General features: G+C 42.3%; 1 protein-coding gene across 2 annotated transcripts in view; it reads left to right on the forward strand.

Annotated features, from left to right (window-relative positions):
- The window catches only part of pex1 (peroxisomal biogenesis factor 1), a 92,282-nt gene that overhangs the window by 59,089 nt on the left and 16,758 nt on the right, over positions 1 to 16,435 (forward strand). For both annotated transcript variants that reach the window (XM_072575274.1, XM_072575276.1), the window contains exons 17-20: positions 10,175 to 10,239; positions 12,325 to 12,467; positions 13,622 to 13,725; positions 14,799 to 14,975. In XM_072575274.1, the coding sequence (XP_072431375.1) occupies positions 10,175 to 10,239; positions 12,325 to 12,467; positions 13,622 to 13,725; positions 14,799 to 14,975 (489 nt within the window). The remainder of the gene's footprint in view (positions 1 to 10,174; positions 10,240 to 12,324; positions 12,468 to 13,621; positions 13,726 to 14,798; positions 14,976 to 16,435) is intronic.

Below are 16,435 nucleotides of genomic sequence, written 5' to 3' on the forward strand. Positions count from 1 at the left end.
CAATTCACCTGACCTGCACATCTTTGGACTGTGGGAGGAAACCGGAGCACCCGGAGGAAACCCACGCAGACACTGGGAGAATGTGCAAACTCCACACAGACAGTCGCCTAAGGCAGGAATTGAACCCGGTTCTCTGGCACTGTGAGGCAGCAGTGCTAACCACTGTGCCACCGTGCCGCCCAGAATGGGGGCACTTTGTGAGATTTATTCCTTAGTTCCAAATTGGGATTAGAGTTGTTGGACCTGAAGGCAGCGAGTGGTAGGTGTTAAGTGTCTTTTGTTCCGGATGTTAATTTTGTATGGTTTAAACAGTGCTTGCATTAGCAATGGCTCTTTCAGTCACCAAGAGTTTTCTGTGGGTGGAAGGAATGACTTTGGGTGTTTTTTCAAAAGATGGTTAAGGCCAAACTGCAGGAATTAGCAGACAAGCTGGAGTTGGAGCTGCCTCCTTCCAAGAGGAAAGGAGAGATAATTACAGCAGTAGCTTAGCATTTAAATTTGCTGGAAACACCATCTGAATCTTTAGAGTTTGAGGCAAAAAACAAGGAAAGGGCAACAGAAATGAAACAGAAACAATGAATTACAACTAAAAGCAGAGGAAAGAGAAAGAGAATGAGTGGCTTTAGCAGAAGAGGGAGAAAAAGAGAGCACGTTTGAAATTCAGAAATTAGCACTTAGACAGGAAAGTCAGCTTGAAAGGATGGAGATGAAAGCTGAAGGTAAGCTTAGTGAGGATGAACAAACCCATGGTAGTCAAAGGCCTGGTGGGAATCTGTTTTAAATATATTCAAGCATTGCCTAAATACGATGAGAAGACTGTGGAAGCCTTTTTTATTTCATTTGAAAAAAATGCCTAAACAAATGTGGCCAGTGACCATGTGTGTTTTGTTGATCCAAACAAAACTTGTAGGTTGAGCAAATGAGGTATTTGCATCACCATCAGAAGAGGTATCTGGGGTGTACGAGGAGGTTAAGAAAGCTATCTTCAGTGCATATGAACTTGTGCCAGAAGCCTACAGACAACGTTGTGGGAATCTAAGAGACACTGGTCAAAACTATATTGAGTTTGAAAGGATCAAACAAAGTAATTTTAAAAGGTGGATAAGAGCATTTAAAAATGTAGCAAACTTATGATGCTCTAAGAGAGACAGTTATTTTGGAGTTCAAAAATTCACTTCCTGAAGTAGTGAGAACTCATGTAGAAGAGCAGAAAGTTAAGTCGGTAAGATTAGTAGCTGAAATGGCTGATGATTGAGTTGGTCCATAAAGCAAAGTTTGGCTTCTAGAATCAATTTCAATCTGTGAGGGATTGAAACTGGGGAGAAGAGAAATCCTCATGTGGAAAGGGAAAGGTGGATCTTGGTGAAATTCATAAGTGTAACTTGCCACAAGGTAAAAAGGGGGCAGAGAAATTAAAAAGCTCTGGTATTTTCATTACAATAAAGTAGGCCACATGAAATCACAGTGGTGGTGGGTTAGAAGAAGCACTGGGAAGCCAGATGTAGGAAAACAGGATAAGCTAGTGAATTTTGTTGGAGTGGTAATGGAAAGCACGTGGAGGCTAGAAAGCTGCACCAGAATGTACAACCTGTTCAGAGGTTGGTTAAGGAGGAAGTGCCAGATCTTCTTAAACCATATACCTGCAAAGTTAAAGGTTATTCACATTGGCCAGGAGCAGTAGGTAAAGAGATTACAATATTAAGAGACACAGGATCCTCTCAGTCTGTGATGCTGAACATTGAGGAGATATGTACTTCTGAAGGACTATTGCCAGAAATGGTACTGGTCGTGGGAATTCATTGTGAGACAAAAAGCGCTCAATTATGTAAAGTGAGGTTAGTGTGTCCAGTGAAGAGTGGCAAATTCGTGGTAGGAGTACTGGACAAAACTCTCAGCTCCTGGAATACAATTTGTCCTTGCTAATGACATAGCTGATTCGCTGGTAAGAGTGCTGCCTAATCTGGCAACTGAAACATTGCAGGACACATATCCTGGAATTTTTCCTGACTGGTAACAAGGTCACAAAGTCACCAGCTGAAACAGGAGAGATCAAAGAGTACAGATAAGAAAGTTGAATTGGAATTTGCAGAAACCCTGTTCAGTCAGATGGTTGAGAGAAAGCAGGAGCAGATAGATGACAATGCAGACATCTCTAGCTCAAATAAATTAACTGAGTTACAACAGAAAGATGAAAATTTAAAGCAGTTGTATCAGAAGGTATACACGGAAAAAGTATATGAATGTATCCCTGACTGTTGTTATCTTGAAAATTGTCTTAGTGAGGAAATGGAGACCGTCACACATTCTGCAGATGAGAAATGGGCAGTGGTTCATCAAATTGTATTGCCAGTGAGGTATAGGAAGGAACTGTTGTGAGTGATGCATGAGCTGCCACTTGTGGGTGTCATTTAGGAGTGAGGAAAACACAAGTTAAAATACAAAAACATTTTTACTGGCCTGGACTGCACAAGGATGTAGTTGAATTTTGCCAGACATGTCATATATGTCAGGTAATTGGAAAACCACAGGCAGTAATAAACAACCCTCCCCTCCCCCGCCACCCAATACCTATTCCTGCATTTGAGGAACTTTAATTGATTGCGTAGGTCCTCTACCTAAAACAAAAAGTGGGCATCAGTATTTGTTAACAATAATGGATGTGTCGACTAGATCTCCAGAGGTTGTCCCATTACGTAACATCACAGCTAAAAGGATTCTAGAGAATTAGTCAAATTTTTCACTAGATACACCCTACCGGCAGAGATACTATCAGATCAGGGGTCCAATTTCACATGAAAATTATCCGAGGAAGTTATGGACAGCTTGGGAATAAAACAATTCAAGTCTACCGTGTACCAACCAGAATTGCATGGAGTGCTAGAAAGATGGCATCAGACATTAAAGACCATGTTGAGGACTTATAGTCAAGACGATCCAGATGTTTGGGATAAGAGAATTCCGTTTGTACTTTCTGCGATCAGAGATACACCAAATGAATTGACCAAATTCAGTCCATTTTGATTAGGTTTTGGGCATGAAGTGAGAAGAACATTAAAATTGGTTAAGGAGAAATTGGTAAGTCAGTATTTAGAGACCACATATTTAGACGATGTGTCAAATTTTAGGGACCGATTTAAATAGAGCTGGAGAGTTGGCTAGACAGCATTTAAAAATATTACAGCATATACAGTGAAACATGGGGAGATATGCGGAAATAAGCTCGGAAGTACTAACCAAATTATGCATGATCTAGATATGGGAGATGCTGTTCTGATTAAGCAACATCTTTATAAGCATGACCCTCTAAAGTTGGCACAGGTTCAAAAGGAGATTGAACGGATGCTCCAAGACAATATAATCGAAGTGAGTTACAGTGACTGGTGCAAACCCATAGTAATGGTGCCAAAACCAGATGGTACCCAACGGTAATGTATGGACTATTGCAAAGTCAGTGCAGTTGCAAAGACTGATACATATCCTATTCTGCATTTGGAAGTCTGTGTTGAGAAGGTGGGACAAGCAACTTATATTTCTTAGTTGGACTTGCTCAGAGGATACTGGCAGGTACTTTGTCAGAAAGAGAAAAGGCAATTTCGCCTTTCATAATGCCAAATGGACTGTATCAGTTTAAAGGTAAAAACAAGGACTGCAGATGCTGAAAACTAGAGTCTAGATTAGAGTGGTGCTGGAAAAGCACAGCAGGTCAGGCAGCATTCGAGGAGCAGGAAAATCGACGTTTTGGGCAAAAGTCCTTCATCAGGAATAGAGGCAGGGTGTCTGCAGAATGGAGAGATAAATGAGAGGGGGGTAGGGTGGGGAGAAAGTAGCATAGAGTACAATAGGTGAATGGAGGTGATAGGTCAGAAAAGAGGGTGGAGGTGGTTAGGTGGAAAGGAAGATAGGCAGGTAGGACAGGTCATGAGGGCGGTGCTGAGCTGGAGTGATGTGGGGGAAGGGGAAGTGAGGAAACTGAGATCCACATTGATGCCCTGCGGTTGAAATGTTCTGAGGCAGAAGATGAGACGTTCTTCCTCCAGGTGTCGGGTAGTGAGGGAGCAGTGGTGGAGGAGGCCCAGGACCTGCATGCCCTCGGCAGAGTGGGAGGGGAAGTTGAAATGTTGGGCCACAGGGCGGTGGGGTTGATTGGTGTGGGTGTCCTGGAGATGTTCCCTAAAGCGCTCTGCTAGGAGGCATCCAGTCTCCTCAATGTAGAGGAGATCGCATTGGGAGCAATAGATACAATAAATGATATTGGTGGATGTGCAGGTAAAACCTTAATGGATGTGGAAAGCTCCTTTGGGGCCTTGGATGGAGGTGTGGGTGCAGGTTTTGCAATTCCTGCGGTGGCAGAGGAGGATGCCAGGAAAGAAGGGTGGGTTATTTGGGGGCATGGACCTATCCAGATAGTCACTGAGGGGACGGTCTTTGCGGAACGCAGAAATGGGTGGGGAGGGAAATATATCTCTGGTGGTGAGGACCGTTTGGAGGTGGCAGAAATGTTGTTGGATTATGTGGTTTATGTGAAGGTTGGTAGGGTGGAAGGTGAGCACCGGTGGTGAGGGGGGGTTCTGTCCTTGTTACGGTTGGAGGGGTGGGGTTTGAGGGCAGAGGGGCGGGATGTGGACGAGATGCACTGGAGGGCATCTTTAACCACGTGGGAAGGGAAATTGCGGTCTCTAAAGAAGGAGGTCATCTGGTGTGTTCTGTGGTGGAACTGGTCCTCTTGGGAGCAGATACGGTGGAGGCGGAGGAATTGGGAGTACGGGATAGAATTTTTGCAGGAGTGGAAGAGGTATAATCCAGGTAGCTGTGGGAGTTGGTGGGTTTGTTTTAAAAAAAAAATTGTCAGTGTCAAGTCAGTCGTCATTAATGGAGTTGGAGAGGTCCAGGAAGGGGAGGGAGGTGTAGAGACAGTCCAGGTGAATTAAAGGTCGGGGTGGAATGTGTTGGTGAAGTTGATGAATTGCTCAACCACCTTGCGGGAGCACGAGATGGCGCCAGTGCGGTCATCAATGTAGCGGAGGAAGAGGTGGGGGGTGGTGCCGTTGTAACTACGGAAGATCGACTGTCTTACGTAGCCAACAAGGAGACTGGCATAGCTGGGGCCCATACGGGTGCCCACGGATACACCTTTGGCCTGGAGGAAGTGGGAGGATTCGAAGGAGAAATTAAGGGTGAGGACCAGTTTAGCCAAACAAATGAGTAGTGGAAGGGTACTGTTGGGGACGTCGGGAGAGGGAGAAACTGAGGGCTTGGAGGCCCTGGTCATGGCAGATGGAGGTGTAGAGGGATTGGATATCCATGGTGAAGATGAGGCGTTGGGGGCCTGGAAAACTAAAGTCTTGGAGGAGGTGGAGAGCGTGGGTGGTGTTTCGAACGTATGTGGGGAGTTCCTGGACTGGGGGGGGGGGGGGGGATAGGACAGTGTCAAGGTAAATGGAGATGAGTTCAGTGGGGCAGGAACATGCTGAGACAAGAGGTCGGTCAGGGTGGTCAGGCTTGTGGATTTTGGGAAAGAGGTAGAATCAGGTGGTGCGGGGTTCCCGGACTGTGAGGTTCGAAGCTCTGGGTGGGAGATCTCCTGAGGTGATGAGGTTTTGTATGGTCTGGGAGATGACGGTTTGGTGGTGAGGGTGGGGTCATGGTGAAGGGGGCAGTAGGAGAAGGTGTCTTCAGTTTAAAGTCATGCCACTGGCATGAAAAATGCACCAGCCACATTTCAGAGACTAACCAATAAAGTAATTGCTGGATTACTCAACTGTGTTGTTTACATGTTTGACTAAAAATCACCAGGTCATCAATGGAAGGAACGTTTCCACCATTTATCAGACTTGTTCGATTGACGTTAGAAGGCAGACTTGGTGATAAACCTGGCTAAATGAATTTGCCAAAGCCCAAGTCACCTTCCTGGGCCATGATATTGGACACTCATAAATGGCCCCATTGGATGCAAAAACAAAGATAATTGGGGAGTTTCCCATACCATCGATAAAAAGAGCAGTGCTATGGTTTCTGGGATTGAGTGGGTTTCATCAAACATTTGTGCCACATTTTCACAGTGTGGCTGCTCCACTCACTGAATTGCTAAAGAAAGGCAAGAAATTTCAGTAGACGACAAGGTGCCAAATGTCTGGGGGTTGAAGGGTTTTAGGGCCAATTTGATTACAGCTAACACACTGCCTCAGGAAGAAGGCTTACAAGTTTTTTAAAAAACTTGTACAATGAAAGGGGAGTGGCCTGTTCTCCCAGGTCAGCTTTTCTGTGAGTTTATTTTAACATTGCAGTTGTGTAGAAAAGCTGCTGGCTGGTTCAAAAGCAAGGTACTCTCTCACAAACTTCAATCATGTAAGAACTTGTGTTTGATTTTACCTTTTGTGCCAAAGGATGTTTATGGGTTTTGTTGCAAGTATTTTGGCACAGCATCATTAATTGGGATGATTGGTTGGGTTTTCGGATAGGATGAGTTATTCAGTATTCTGTTTTCTGTTCTTTGTGTTTCATTCAGTAATCTTGTAAATAAATTCTGTTTTGTTTAACACTAAGTGGTTTGACCAGCTGATTCTCTCCTGGAACATCACTTTACTTCTGCTTAAAACAACTAGCAAAATTAGGGTCCGGGCTACCTCCTTGAAAGGTTTTGAGGGTTGTGGCTTGGTCCGCAATAAACTACAATAATGCCTTAGAATACCAAGTGGGATTGGTGCAATTCTCTCTCATTTGATCAGTAATTGCATGTGTGTGAATATTACTTGCCGCTTAACAGCCCATGCCTGAGTACTGTCTAGGTATTGCTGCATGTATGTATGGGCTGCATCATTAGGAGTTATAAATAGATACAGTAACTTAGCAACTATTAGCGAGCATCCCACCTGACTCAAGACTTCATAATGGAGGGGACACCATTGTTCAATCATTTAAGAATGATTGAGCCGAGGGCAATGCCTTTAGGAGCACTTACAACAATCTTATGGTACTGAGATATTTGGTCTCCAACAGTCATGACCATCTTCCTGTGTAGCATGTACCTGCAGGTAGTGGGGAGATTTCTTATTCTTATTGATTTAATTTTTGCCTGATGTTCCTGATGTCATGCTTGGTCAAATGCTACCTTGATGTCAGGAGCTGTCGCCCTCCTCTGAAATATAATTCTTGTCCACGTCTGAATTAAGACTGTAGAGGTTTGAAGCTGAGTGGCTGTGATAGAACTCAAATTGACTTAGTGAGCAGATTATCACCAAGTCAGTACAGTACTAATGACTGAACGATTAGGTTGATAATAATAACTGGTTAGATTTCATTATATTATTTTGTAGACAGTCAGTACCTTGGCAATGTCCTATGTTTCACCACTGTAGCATGGTCCACAGTATTTGTACCCTATGCATGTTATCAAATGGAGCAAACTGAATTGTTTGGCATCTGTGATGCTGGGGACATGTGGTGAAGGCCAATGTGGATCAATCGTGCAAACTTCAGGCTTTCATATCCTTTAGTTTGTCTTTTGCGCCCACATGCTGGGTTGTGCCAACGTTCAGGATGGAAATGCTCCTGAAGCAACCAGCTCTCATTTATTAATTGACCATCACTGTTCATTCGGATTGGCTATGCTTTGATTTGATTTTGTTTGGTTGTGGGATCTTTTCACTCTGTTGTTTAGCATGTTTATAGTCCTGTGTGGTACTGTACCTCATGTTAAGAAGGCCAGGCACAGCAAGTGCTTTGAAAATTATCAAACCATTCCTGATTCTTTGGCCTAATTGTAATAGTGACGGATATGCTGGGCTATGAGATGATAGACTGATGGCCTATAGTACCTCACAGATGCTCACTCAAACTGTTGGATCTGAGCTGAATTTATCCTTTCAGTATGGTAATAATTGGAGGGTATGATCATTGTGGAGACAAGATTTCATCCCTTCAAGGATTATACTGTGGACATTGCTGTCAATACTGTCATGGACAGATGATGGATAAATTGATGAGGACAGGTTAAGCAGGCTTTTCCCATTTATATTGGTTCTCTCCACAATTGCAACAGTCCTCTCTGATGACTTTGTCCTTCAAAGAATAGAGAGTAATAATGCTGCTCAGTCACTTTAGATGGTGGGCTTTCATGCCCCAGTCCAGTGTACATAAGTGTCCTTGTTGTTCTGTGTGCTTTTTCTAAATGATGTTCAATATGGATGAGCACTTCCTCTTCAGATGAGAGGGAGTCGTAGTTGGTCGTTAGAAAGGGTTTCCTTGCCCATGTCTGACTTGGTGCTGTGAGATTTGATGAGATGTCAGCTCCTTTTCTTCCTGATTCTATAAAACTATGTGTATGCCTCTTGTTGGCCTGCCCTGCAGCTAGGACAGGACATACTGTGCAATGGTGTTGAAGGAGTCCAGGATATTACTGTAAGTTTGATCTTCTAAACTTCTAAGTTTGACCATATCAGGCTGTTGCTTGACTAGTCTGTGGGACAGATCCCCCTTTGACAGAAATTCCCAGACGTAAGTGAAGGAATGTGCAGGTCCAAGTACGGATGGATGTGCCCTGTTTCATACCTGATCATTTAATTAAGTTGCTGGAATGTAATCTATCATGTTTTATTCTTCTTTTACTTTACTATTGGCATGTTATGCTACTTCAGAATGAAATTCTGTTCCAGGAGCCTACGTTTCATTAACTCTTACAGCATTAGGTCAGACATGGTCAAGGAAACCTCCTTCCAATTACCATTACTAACTTCGCTGAGCTGAGGTGGTAATTAACATTGAGTCACGTACAGGCCAGTTTGGGTGAGAATGGCAGATTTCCTTCCCAAAAGCATGTCATGAACCAAATAATAGTTTAGGAGATTCATGGCCATCATACCTGGAAGGATCTTATTTATTTCCAGATTTATTGGAGTAATTGATTTTAAGTTTCTCCAGTGTCTGTGGTGTGCTATGACCCTCTGCCTCTTGATAATTAGTCCAGACTTTTAGTATATTGATTCAGTAATATTACCAATATGATATATACCTGTTAAGTAAAGGGCATAATAAGTACATGTTTTAGAAGGTGGAGGAGAAAATCTGTTCCTGGTCTAGATGTTCACATTTCTATAATCAGCCATTAATGTATAAAACTTTTGATTCTACAGTACTTTCCATGAGCTGAGTGCTCCAAGGCACTTTATAGCCAATTAAGTACTTTTCCAGTGCAATTACTCTTGTAGTAAACAGAAAAGCTAACTTACAAACAAATAGAAATGAAATAACCTGTTTTTGGTTTGGTAGTGGGATGGTTATTTATTAGGGCATCAGGAAGAACTCTTTAGTGTTCTGTGGACTTGTACATCCGAGGGAGGAGAAAGTTTCAGTTTCACAACTTAGTCAAAGGATAATATGACAGAAAGTTGAGGAACACTGCACAAATGTACAAAATTGTCTGCCTAAATTATGTACTTAATTCTTGGGAATTGGACTTGAACCTGCAGCCCTCTGACTCAAAGGCCAAGATCACTAAGACTAATGTTTAAGTGATATGTAAAGTGCAGCCCATAATATTCGTCCCATTCTTCTGTCAGTCCTATAGTAAGATCTGCCTGCTTTCTCTCTAAGGTGCAGAGCTTGCTTTCATAATACAGCATGACCTGTGTTCTGCCACTTCGTGTTACAAATTAAGCACTTTTTTCCTTTATTCTAGTGTAGAATGATAGCATTGCTGGCAAGGCCTGCATTTGTTGCTCATTCTTAGTTGTCCTTGGATTGGTTAGCTCTTTAGGCTATTTGAGGGTTGTTAAGAAACCAGCAGATTTGTTTCCTGTATAGTGACCATTAGTAAACCACGTTGATTTTTGCAATCATTAAGAATGCTTATGTGGTTGCCAATAGACCAGCTTTTAATCCCATATTTAATTAAATTCAAATTTCACCATCTGCTATGGCCCACCCAAATCTGCACTGACCCAAGGATTCTAGAACAGTGGCTGAGTGACAAAACCAATACATCACCGCTTTCCTCACCTTAACAGATGTCAAGGAATCTGTTGCAGTGCTACCATAGAATTTAGAAATCTGGGACCGAGAAATTCTTGATATTCCTAATTTGATGCGCTGGAGCAAAATCATAAAACCGCCAAGATAGAGATTAATGACTATTTGAATAAATTCATTTCACTGATTTCCAGTCTTTTTTTCCCTACAGGGTCCTGAACTGCTGAGTAAATACATTGGTGCAAGTGAGCAGGCAATTCGTGATGTTTTCAGCAAGTATGTTCAATCTGACCCAAGTACTCTTATGTTAATTACTGCAGTTTGGTGACTTGCCAAGAGAGTGACAAGCCAATGTTTTTCCTTCATAGTCAAAAAGTGTGGCGCTGGAAAAGCACAACAGGTCAGGCAGAATCTGAGGAGCAGGAGAATTGATCTTTCTGGTATTAGCCCTTCATCAGGAATGTGGGGTTGGGGAAGGGAATGGGAGGTCAATAGGAGGTTGGCGGTGAGTTAGCTGTGAAGGCAATAGGTCAATGCAGGTGGGGGGGTAATGATAGGTCAGAGGGGAGGGTGATGTGGATAGGTGTGAAGAAAGATGGACAGGGTAGGACAGTTCAAGGGTGGTGTCAAGTTGGAGAGTTGGATGTGGGATGAGGTGAGGGGGAGGGGAGATGAGTAAACTGGTGAAGTTGATGTTGATACTGTGTGGTTGGAGGGTCCCAAAGCATAAGATTAAGCGCTCTTCCTTCAGGCGTCGGTTGTTTTGGAATTGTCAGTGGAAGGGGCCCAGGATTTGCGTGTCCTTGGCGGAGTGGGAGGGAGGTGTTGAAGTGGTCAGCCACAGGACATTAGGGTTGTTTGGTGCATGTGTCCCAGACAGAATCCCTGAAACTCCCTCGTTAGGTCCATGCCCCCACATTCCACTTGCGGCACCTTCCCTTGCCGCAAGAAATGTCAAATCTGCGTCCACATCTCGCCCTCCTCTCCACCCAAGGCCCCAAAGAATCCTTCCACATCCAGCAGAGATTTTCTTGCACATCCAAACATCTCATTGACTGTGTCCGTTGCTTTCAATGTGGTCTCCTCCACATTGGGAAGACAGGACGCCAACTCGCCAAATGTTCCAGGGAATGTCTCTGGGACATATGCACCAAGTAACCTCACCACTCTGAGGCTGACCACTTCAACTCTCCCTCCCACTCCGCCAAGGACATTCAAGTCCTGGGCCGCCTCCACTGCCAAATCCAAGCAACCCAACACATGGAAGAAGACCACTTCATCTTCCACCTTGGAACCCTCCAACCACACAGGACCAACATTGACTGCACCAGTTTCCTTATGTTGATGCTGTGCATCTCTGGTGGAAGGAATTCATGTTGAAGGCAGTGGTTTGTGGGTGGGATAGGGTTGGGCAGGGGGTGTGGAAATGCTGTATTATTACAGAATGGAAAAATTGATATATATTCACTGTACTGCCATAATGCTGAGCAGATGCATGTTGTGTCTTGGCTAAGTGGTGCAGCTAATTCTGGAGCATGTATTCAGTTCTATTTCCAGAAGATTGTCAAGACGTTAGTGTCCACTGCCTTCATCCATTTCTTGATACGGTTTGGAGTGAACTGAATTGACTGAAGGGTGTTTTCTATGGTACTAAAGCTCTCAGGAGAAGGCTCAGATGATCATCTCTGCACTTCTGGAGTTGTTTCCTCCTCTTATAGTTGTTCAATTATCAACCTCTGGATGTGGCAGGACTACAGAACTTGGATCTGATCTCGGTTGTGGCATCCACTTGCTCCTAATTGCATGCTGCCTCTGCTGCTTAAGTGAAAGTAATCCTGTTTTCAGCTTTGGCTGAAAAGCTCTCCAATCCCAGTTGATGCAAATAGGGGCTCCCTATGATCTGATGGCTTAGCAGCTTTTCTATCAGAAGTCACATGATACCAGATTGTAGTCCAAAGGGTTTATTTGAAATCACAAGCTTTCAAAGCACTGCCCCTTCAGGTGAACTGCAGCACTTCACCTGATGAAGGGGCAGTGCTCTGAAAGCTTGTAGTTGGTGTCATGTAACTTCTCACCTTGTTCACCGCAGTCCAACATTGGCACTGCCACATCATGGCTTTTCTGTGACCACATTTGGAAATGCTGTATTATCATATAACTGGAAAATTTGGCATATATTTACTGTATTACACAGCTTTGTCCTTGTCACTTTTCTGACTGCTTTTTTAAACCATTAAAACATCTGTGTGCACTTAACACACTTCTGTAAGTATTATGTTCGTACATGCAGTTTAAATGAGTTTTTAAAAATGTGAATTCAAAGAAATAAAATAATTTTCTCTTCTACATTTTGATCTCTAGAGCACAGGCTGCTAAACCTTGCATTCTTTTCTTTGACGAGTTTGATTCCATTGCACCTCGTCGTGGTCATGACAACACTGGTGTAACTGACAGAGTTGTCAATCAACTGCTAACACAACTGGATGGAGTTGAAGGATTACAAGGTATTGTAAATTATGGAGGAGGAAGTGAGGATTGCAGATGCTGGAGATCAGAGTTGAGAGTTCGGTGCTGGAAAAGCACAGCAGGTCAGGCAGCATCTGAGGAGCAGGAGAATCAACATTTCAGGCATAAGCCCTTCATCAGGGATGAGATGAGATGAGGTCAATATCTCATCTTATTCCTGATGAAGGTCTTGTACCTGAAACGTTGACTCTCCTGCTCCTTGGATGCTGCCCGACCTACTGTGCTTTTCCAGCACCAAACTTGATTATAACTTATGGGGTAATTTGAGAGAGATGCTCACAATTACGATGGGTTGAAATTGGGCAAATAGAAACAGACTACTTTGGGCATTTGAGGTATAGATAAAATGTATATAAGAGAATTAATAATGGGATATAGGAGGATGCCTTCTTTCCGATGAATGTTTTTTTGAGAGTCTGTAAAATGTATTTTGAAATTGCTGATTGAAGCAGTTTGTGTCAGCTGTGAATCAGTTCACAAACTTGTCTCAGAGTGAGATTCTATGTTCAAGCTCTGTATGACTTGAGCAAAACACTTAGGCTGACACCAACAAAATACTGAGGCAAAAATGTTGCAGATGCATTTATTGGATGCAAAAATTTCACCTGGAACTATGCAATAGAAAATCAGGAGTCCCATCAATATTTATCCCTTTAAACTATATTACTAAAAATAAGTTATTACATTTCTATCCTACTGTGAGTGCAAATCGACTATCTTGTTTCCTGCATTATTTCAAAAATGCTTAATTGTAAAGTGCTTTGGGCCTGAGGCAGTGAAAGACACTATATAACTCCAAATGTTTTCTTTAGTTGTAGTTTCAGAGCTTTATTTTGTGATTAATGGATATGCTCGCTCTTTAAAGGAAATCCTGTTTTGAATTCAAATCAGACCCACATCATTGGATTAATTCCAGTGGGGTATTGCTGAAGTGCACCATCTTCATTTTTTTGTTGAACAAATGGTGGATGAGCTATTATGACTTCTCAAACTGAGGCGCTTTTTAAACTGAAAGCTGAGGAGTGAATTACATTTTTAAAATAAGTATTAGTTAATTGTAGATAACTGAGTTTTATCTTCTGATCAAGCCAAAGTAGTAGTTATCTAGTAATCACTAACAATATTTCTACAGGAGTTTATGTGTTGGCTGCCACAAGTCGTCCAGATTTGATTGATCCTGCTCTGTTACGGCCAGGTCGTTTAGATAAATCTGTATACTGCCCTCCTCCAGATCAGGTATTGAAGTTGTACAATATTTATGGTGTAATCCATGCAGGAAATTTGATTATTTAGATATTTTTAGGTGTAAATAATTAAAACATAATTCTTCCTCACTATGGACACTGTTATTTAGGAAAGTTGATTGGAACATTTACAACTTTTCAATGTTTCAGATAGTTGACCAGTTGACATTTGATACATTAGAAAATTTGTCAATGTGTTTGAGTCAATGAAACAAGTGCCTGAGAGCTCGACATCTATCTGTAGAAGCTTTACTTGTGCAACTATCTTGTAGAAATTGATTCAACTTACGCAGGATCAGAGATCATAATGTAGCAGAGCCAAAACTGTCAGCTCATCAGCTTTGCACAAGTGTTCCCATTACTTAACCAGGTAAAATTGCACAACTTCCTGGAGCTGTTGTTTGTTGCTTGTCTGGTTTGACTAAGATGGATATGTGGAACTGTTTGAGAAGAATTTGTGGTCCTCAAATGGTGGGTCTAAAGTACCTTGGAACAAACCAGATTTTGTGAACCTACATGGTTCAATTTTAGCTGTATCAAACCGGTATAGAGATGTTCTTGTTTTAAATTATCATTGTCTGATTAGTTACTATGAAGCAATGTCAAATCCAGATCCCTGGTAATTTTTTTGCTCTTACTTCCCCTTTGAAGATGATGCACACTGCACGGATAAAACTATAATAGTTAAGTTACAGCTTTCTGCTTTATCCAAATCAGAGTAACAAATAAAGGTTTTTTTTTTGATAATACATCTTTTCCAATTGTGCCTTTACTGATTTTATGATATTCCAAATACTAAAAGAAAACCGGTATTGTGCTGTGTATTATTTATGTAGTATACATCATGATAAAAACATGCTTTTAACATGGATTTGATGTAAGGAAGGTGCTTCCACTGAAAGCAAAGAATCTAAAATGTACATCATCCGAGTTCTTGACAAATTTGCCTTGTCATCACATTGTTGAAGTGGGTACTGGACTTTTCTTATGCACTGTGCACTATGTTTCATTTTTGAATTTTTTACATTAAAATACATGTTACATATCCTTCCTCTCCCCTTTCAGGTAGCACGCTTTGAGATCTTGAAAGCTTTGAGCCAGTCATTATCCTTGGCAGATGATGTTGATTTGCAGCAAATAGCAACTATGACTGAATACTTTACCGGAGCTGACTTGAAAGCTTTACTCTGCAATGCCCAGCTGGATGCAGTTCACAGCACCATATCATCCACCGTATTCCGGGTATGTGCGTCAAATGGAAAAGCATTAAACTTGAATATATTTTGTTTTGCCTATGGCTGTGGATGCATATATTGCAGGCCTAATAATGATGTGACCTACATTCTGCTGCCTGCTGTGCCTTCTGTGAACCCATTATATGATGCAGACGCCTGTGTGCTCTGGTGATCCTTTAAGCAATGCAGTTTGGAGAATCTTGCTCCTGCTCTGGCCAACTATGGCAGCAAAGTCAAGATGTGTAATATGGGCGTGGCAGGGATGCATCAGACAAGTGTAGTCCTCAATGGCAGGTCTGATAAAAAGAGACGGTGCATTTCCACAATTCAGAATGTGGGTGAACCCACCAGGGGCAAGGTGGTCCTCGTCAGCATAGCCGAATAGGTTACTGAAATCTGACCCCTAACCCAATATTGTGTGTACAATGATAATGTCCCACAGTCCCCAAGTTAACAAATTCACACAGACTTTCATCGGTGTTCATTTGCTGAGGTTTGTGGTGATGGAGAATTGGCCATGGGGACAAGGTAATGAAACTGGGAGTTCCTAGTCACGGATATACAGATAGCAGATGCATGAAGGGTGTTGGAACAGAGGTGGCTTTGCACAGCAGAATCTGCAGCTGAGCAGTGCTTTTCAGAATACCCTCTACTCTCCTCATTTAATAGCCTGTTCCACTTCAGAACAATTGCAGTCATCGTAAACCCTCAAGTCTCCAAAGTGACAGTGCTGCCTTCTTGGGAATGGTCAGCCGAGGGAGCAAGCAATGCTACAAAGCAAGATGCAGCACCACCTTGAAAAGGCAAGACTGTTCTATTATCCACGGATGTGATTTTGCCATCTAGAATAAGAACTTGGATGTGCTATCATAATTCCCTAATTGTATAAAAATGGAAAATGAATGACATTTTACCTCAGCTGTAATCAGTATGCCTCTTTGAAGGGTAGCAGCATTGATGTTAAGGATTGTGAGAAGCTTGCTACTGTTTGTTCAAAATGGTGACAACTTGCTCATGTATTGAGACCAAACACCTTGATGAGGCAGAGTAGCAGTGAAAAGATAGCAATCCTGCATTCTGGATCCCTCTATCTCAGGGATATCCTGTCCTACATGCCGAGAGACGTGGAGATAACAATCAGCCCATTTAGACAGATGCAGACCCATGTCAGAAACACTCAACTCAAAGCAGACCTCATCCTTGAGTAGGGGGACAGAGATGGTTGTAGACAGTCAAATTTGCTATCTCGGATCAGGATTCAAATTTACTGTGAATGGAGGTAGATTTGACTTGCTTTGACATAAACTGCCCCCGTTTGACTGTGTAAATTTTGGTGCAGTAATCCAGTCTCTATTTTCAAAATAGTTAGTGATCCAGATCTCCTGGATATACTTGAAGTACCTTTCTTCAATTAAATGTTTGCAGAGGATAAATTCTCTTGTTGCTACCTTTTGCATGGTATTTTTG

This window comes from Chiloscyllium punctatum, chromosome 8, assembly GCF_047496795.1.
Source record: "Chiloscyllium punctatum isolate Juve2018m chromosome 8, sChiPun1.3, whole genome shotgun sequence".
Taxonomy (NCBI): domain Eukaryota; kingdom Metazoa; phylum Chordata; class Chondrichthyes; order Orectolobiformes; family Hemiscylliidae; genus Chiloscyllium; species Chiloscyllium punctatum.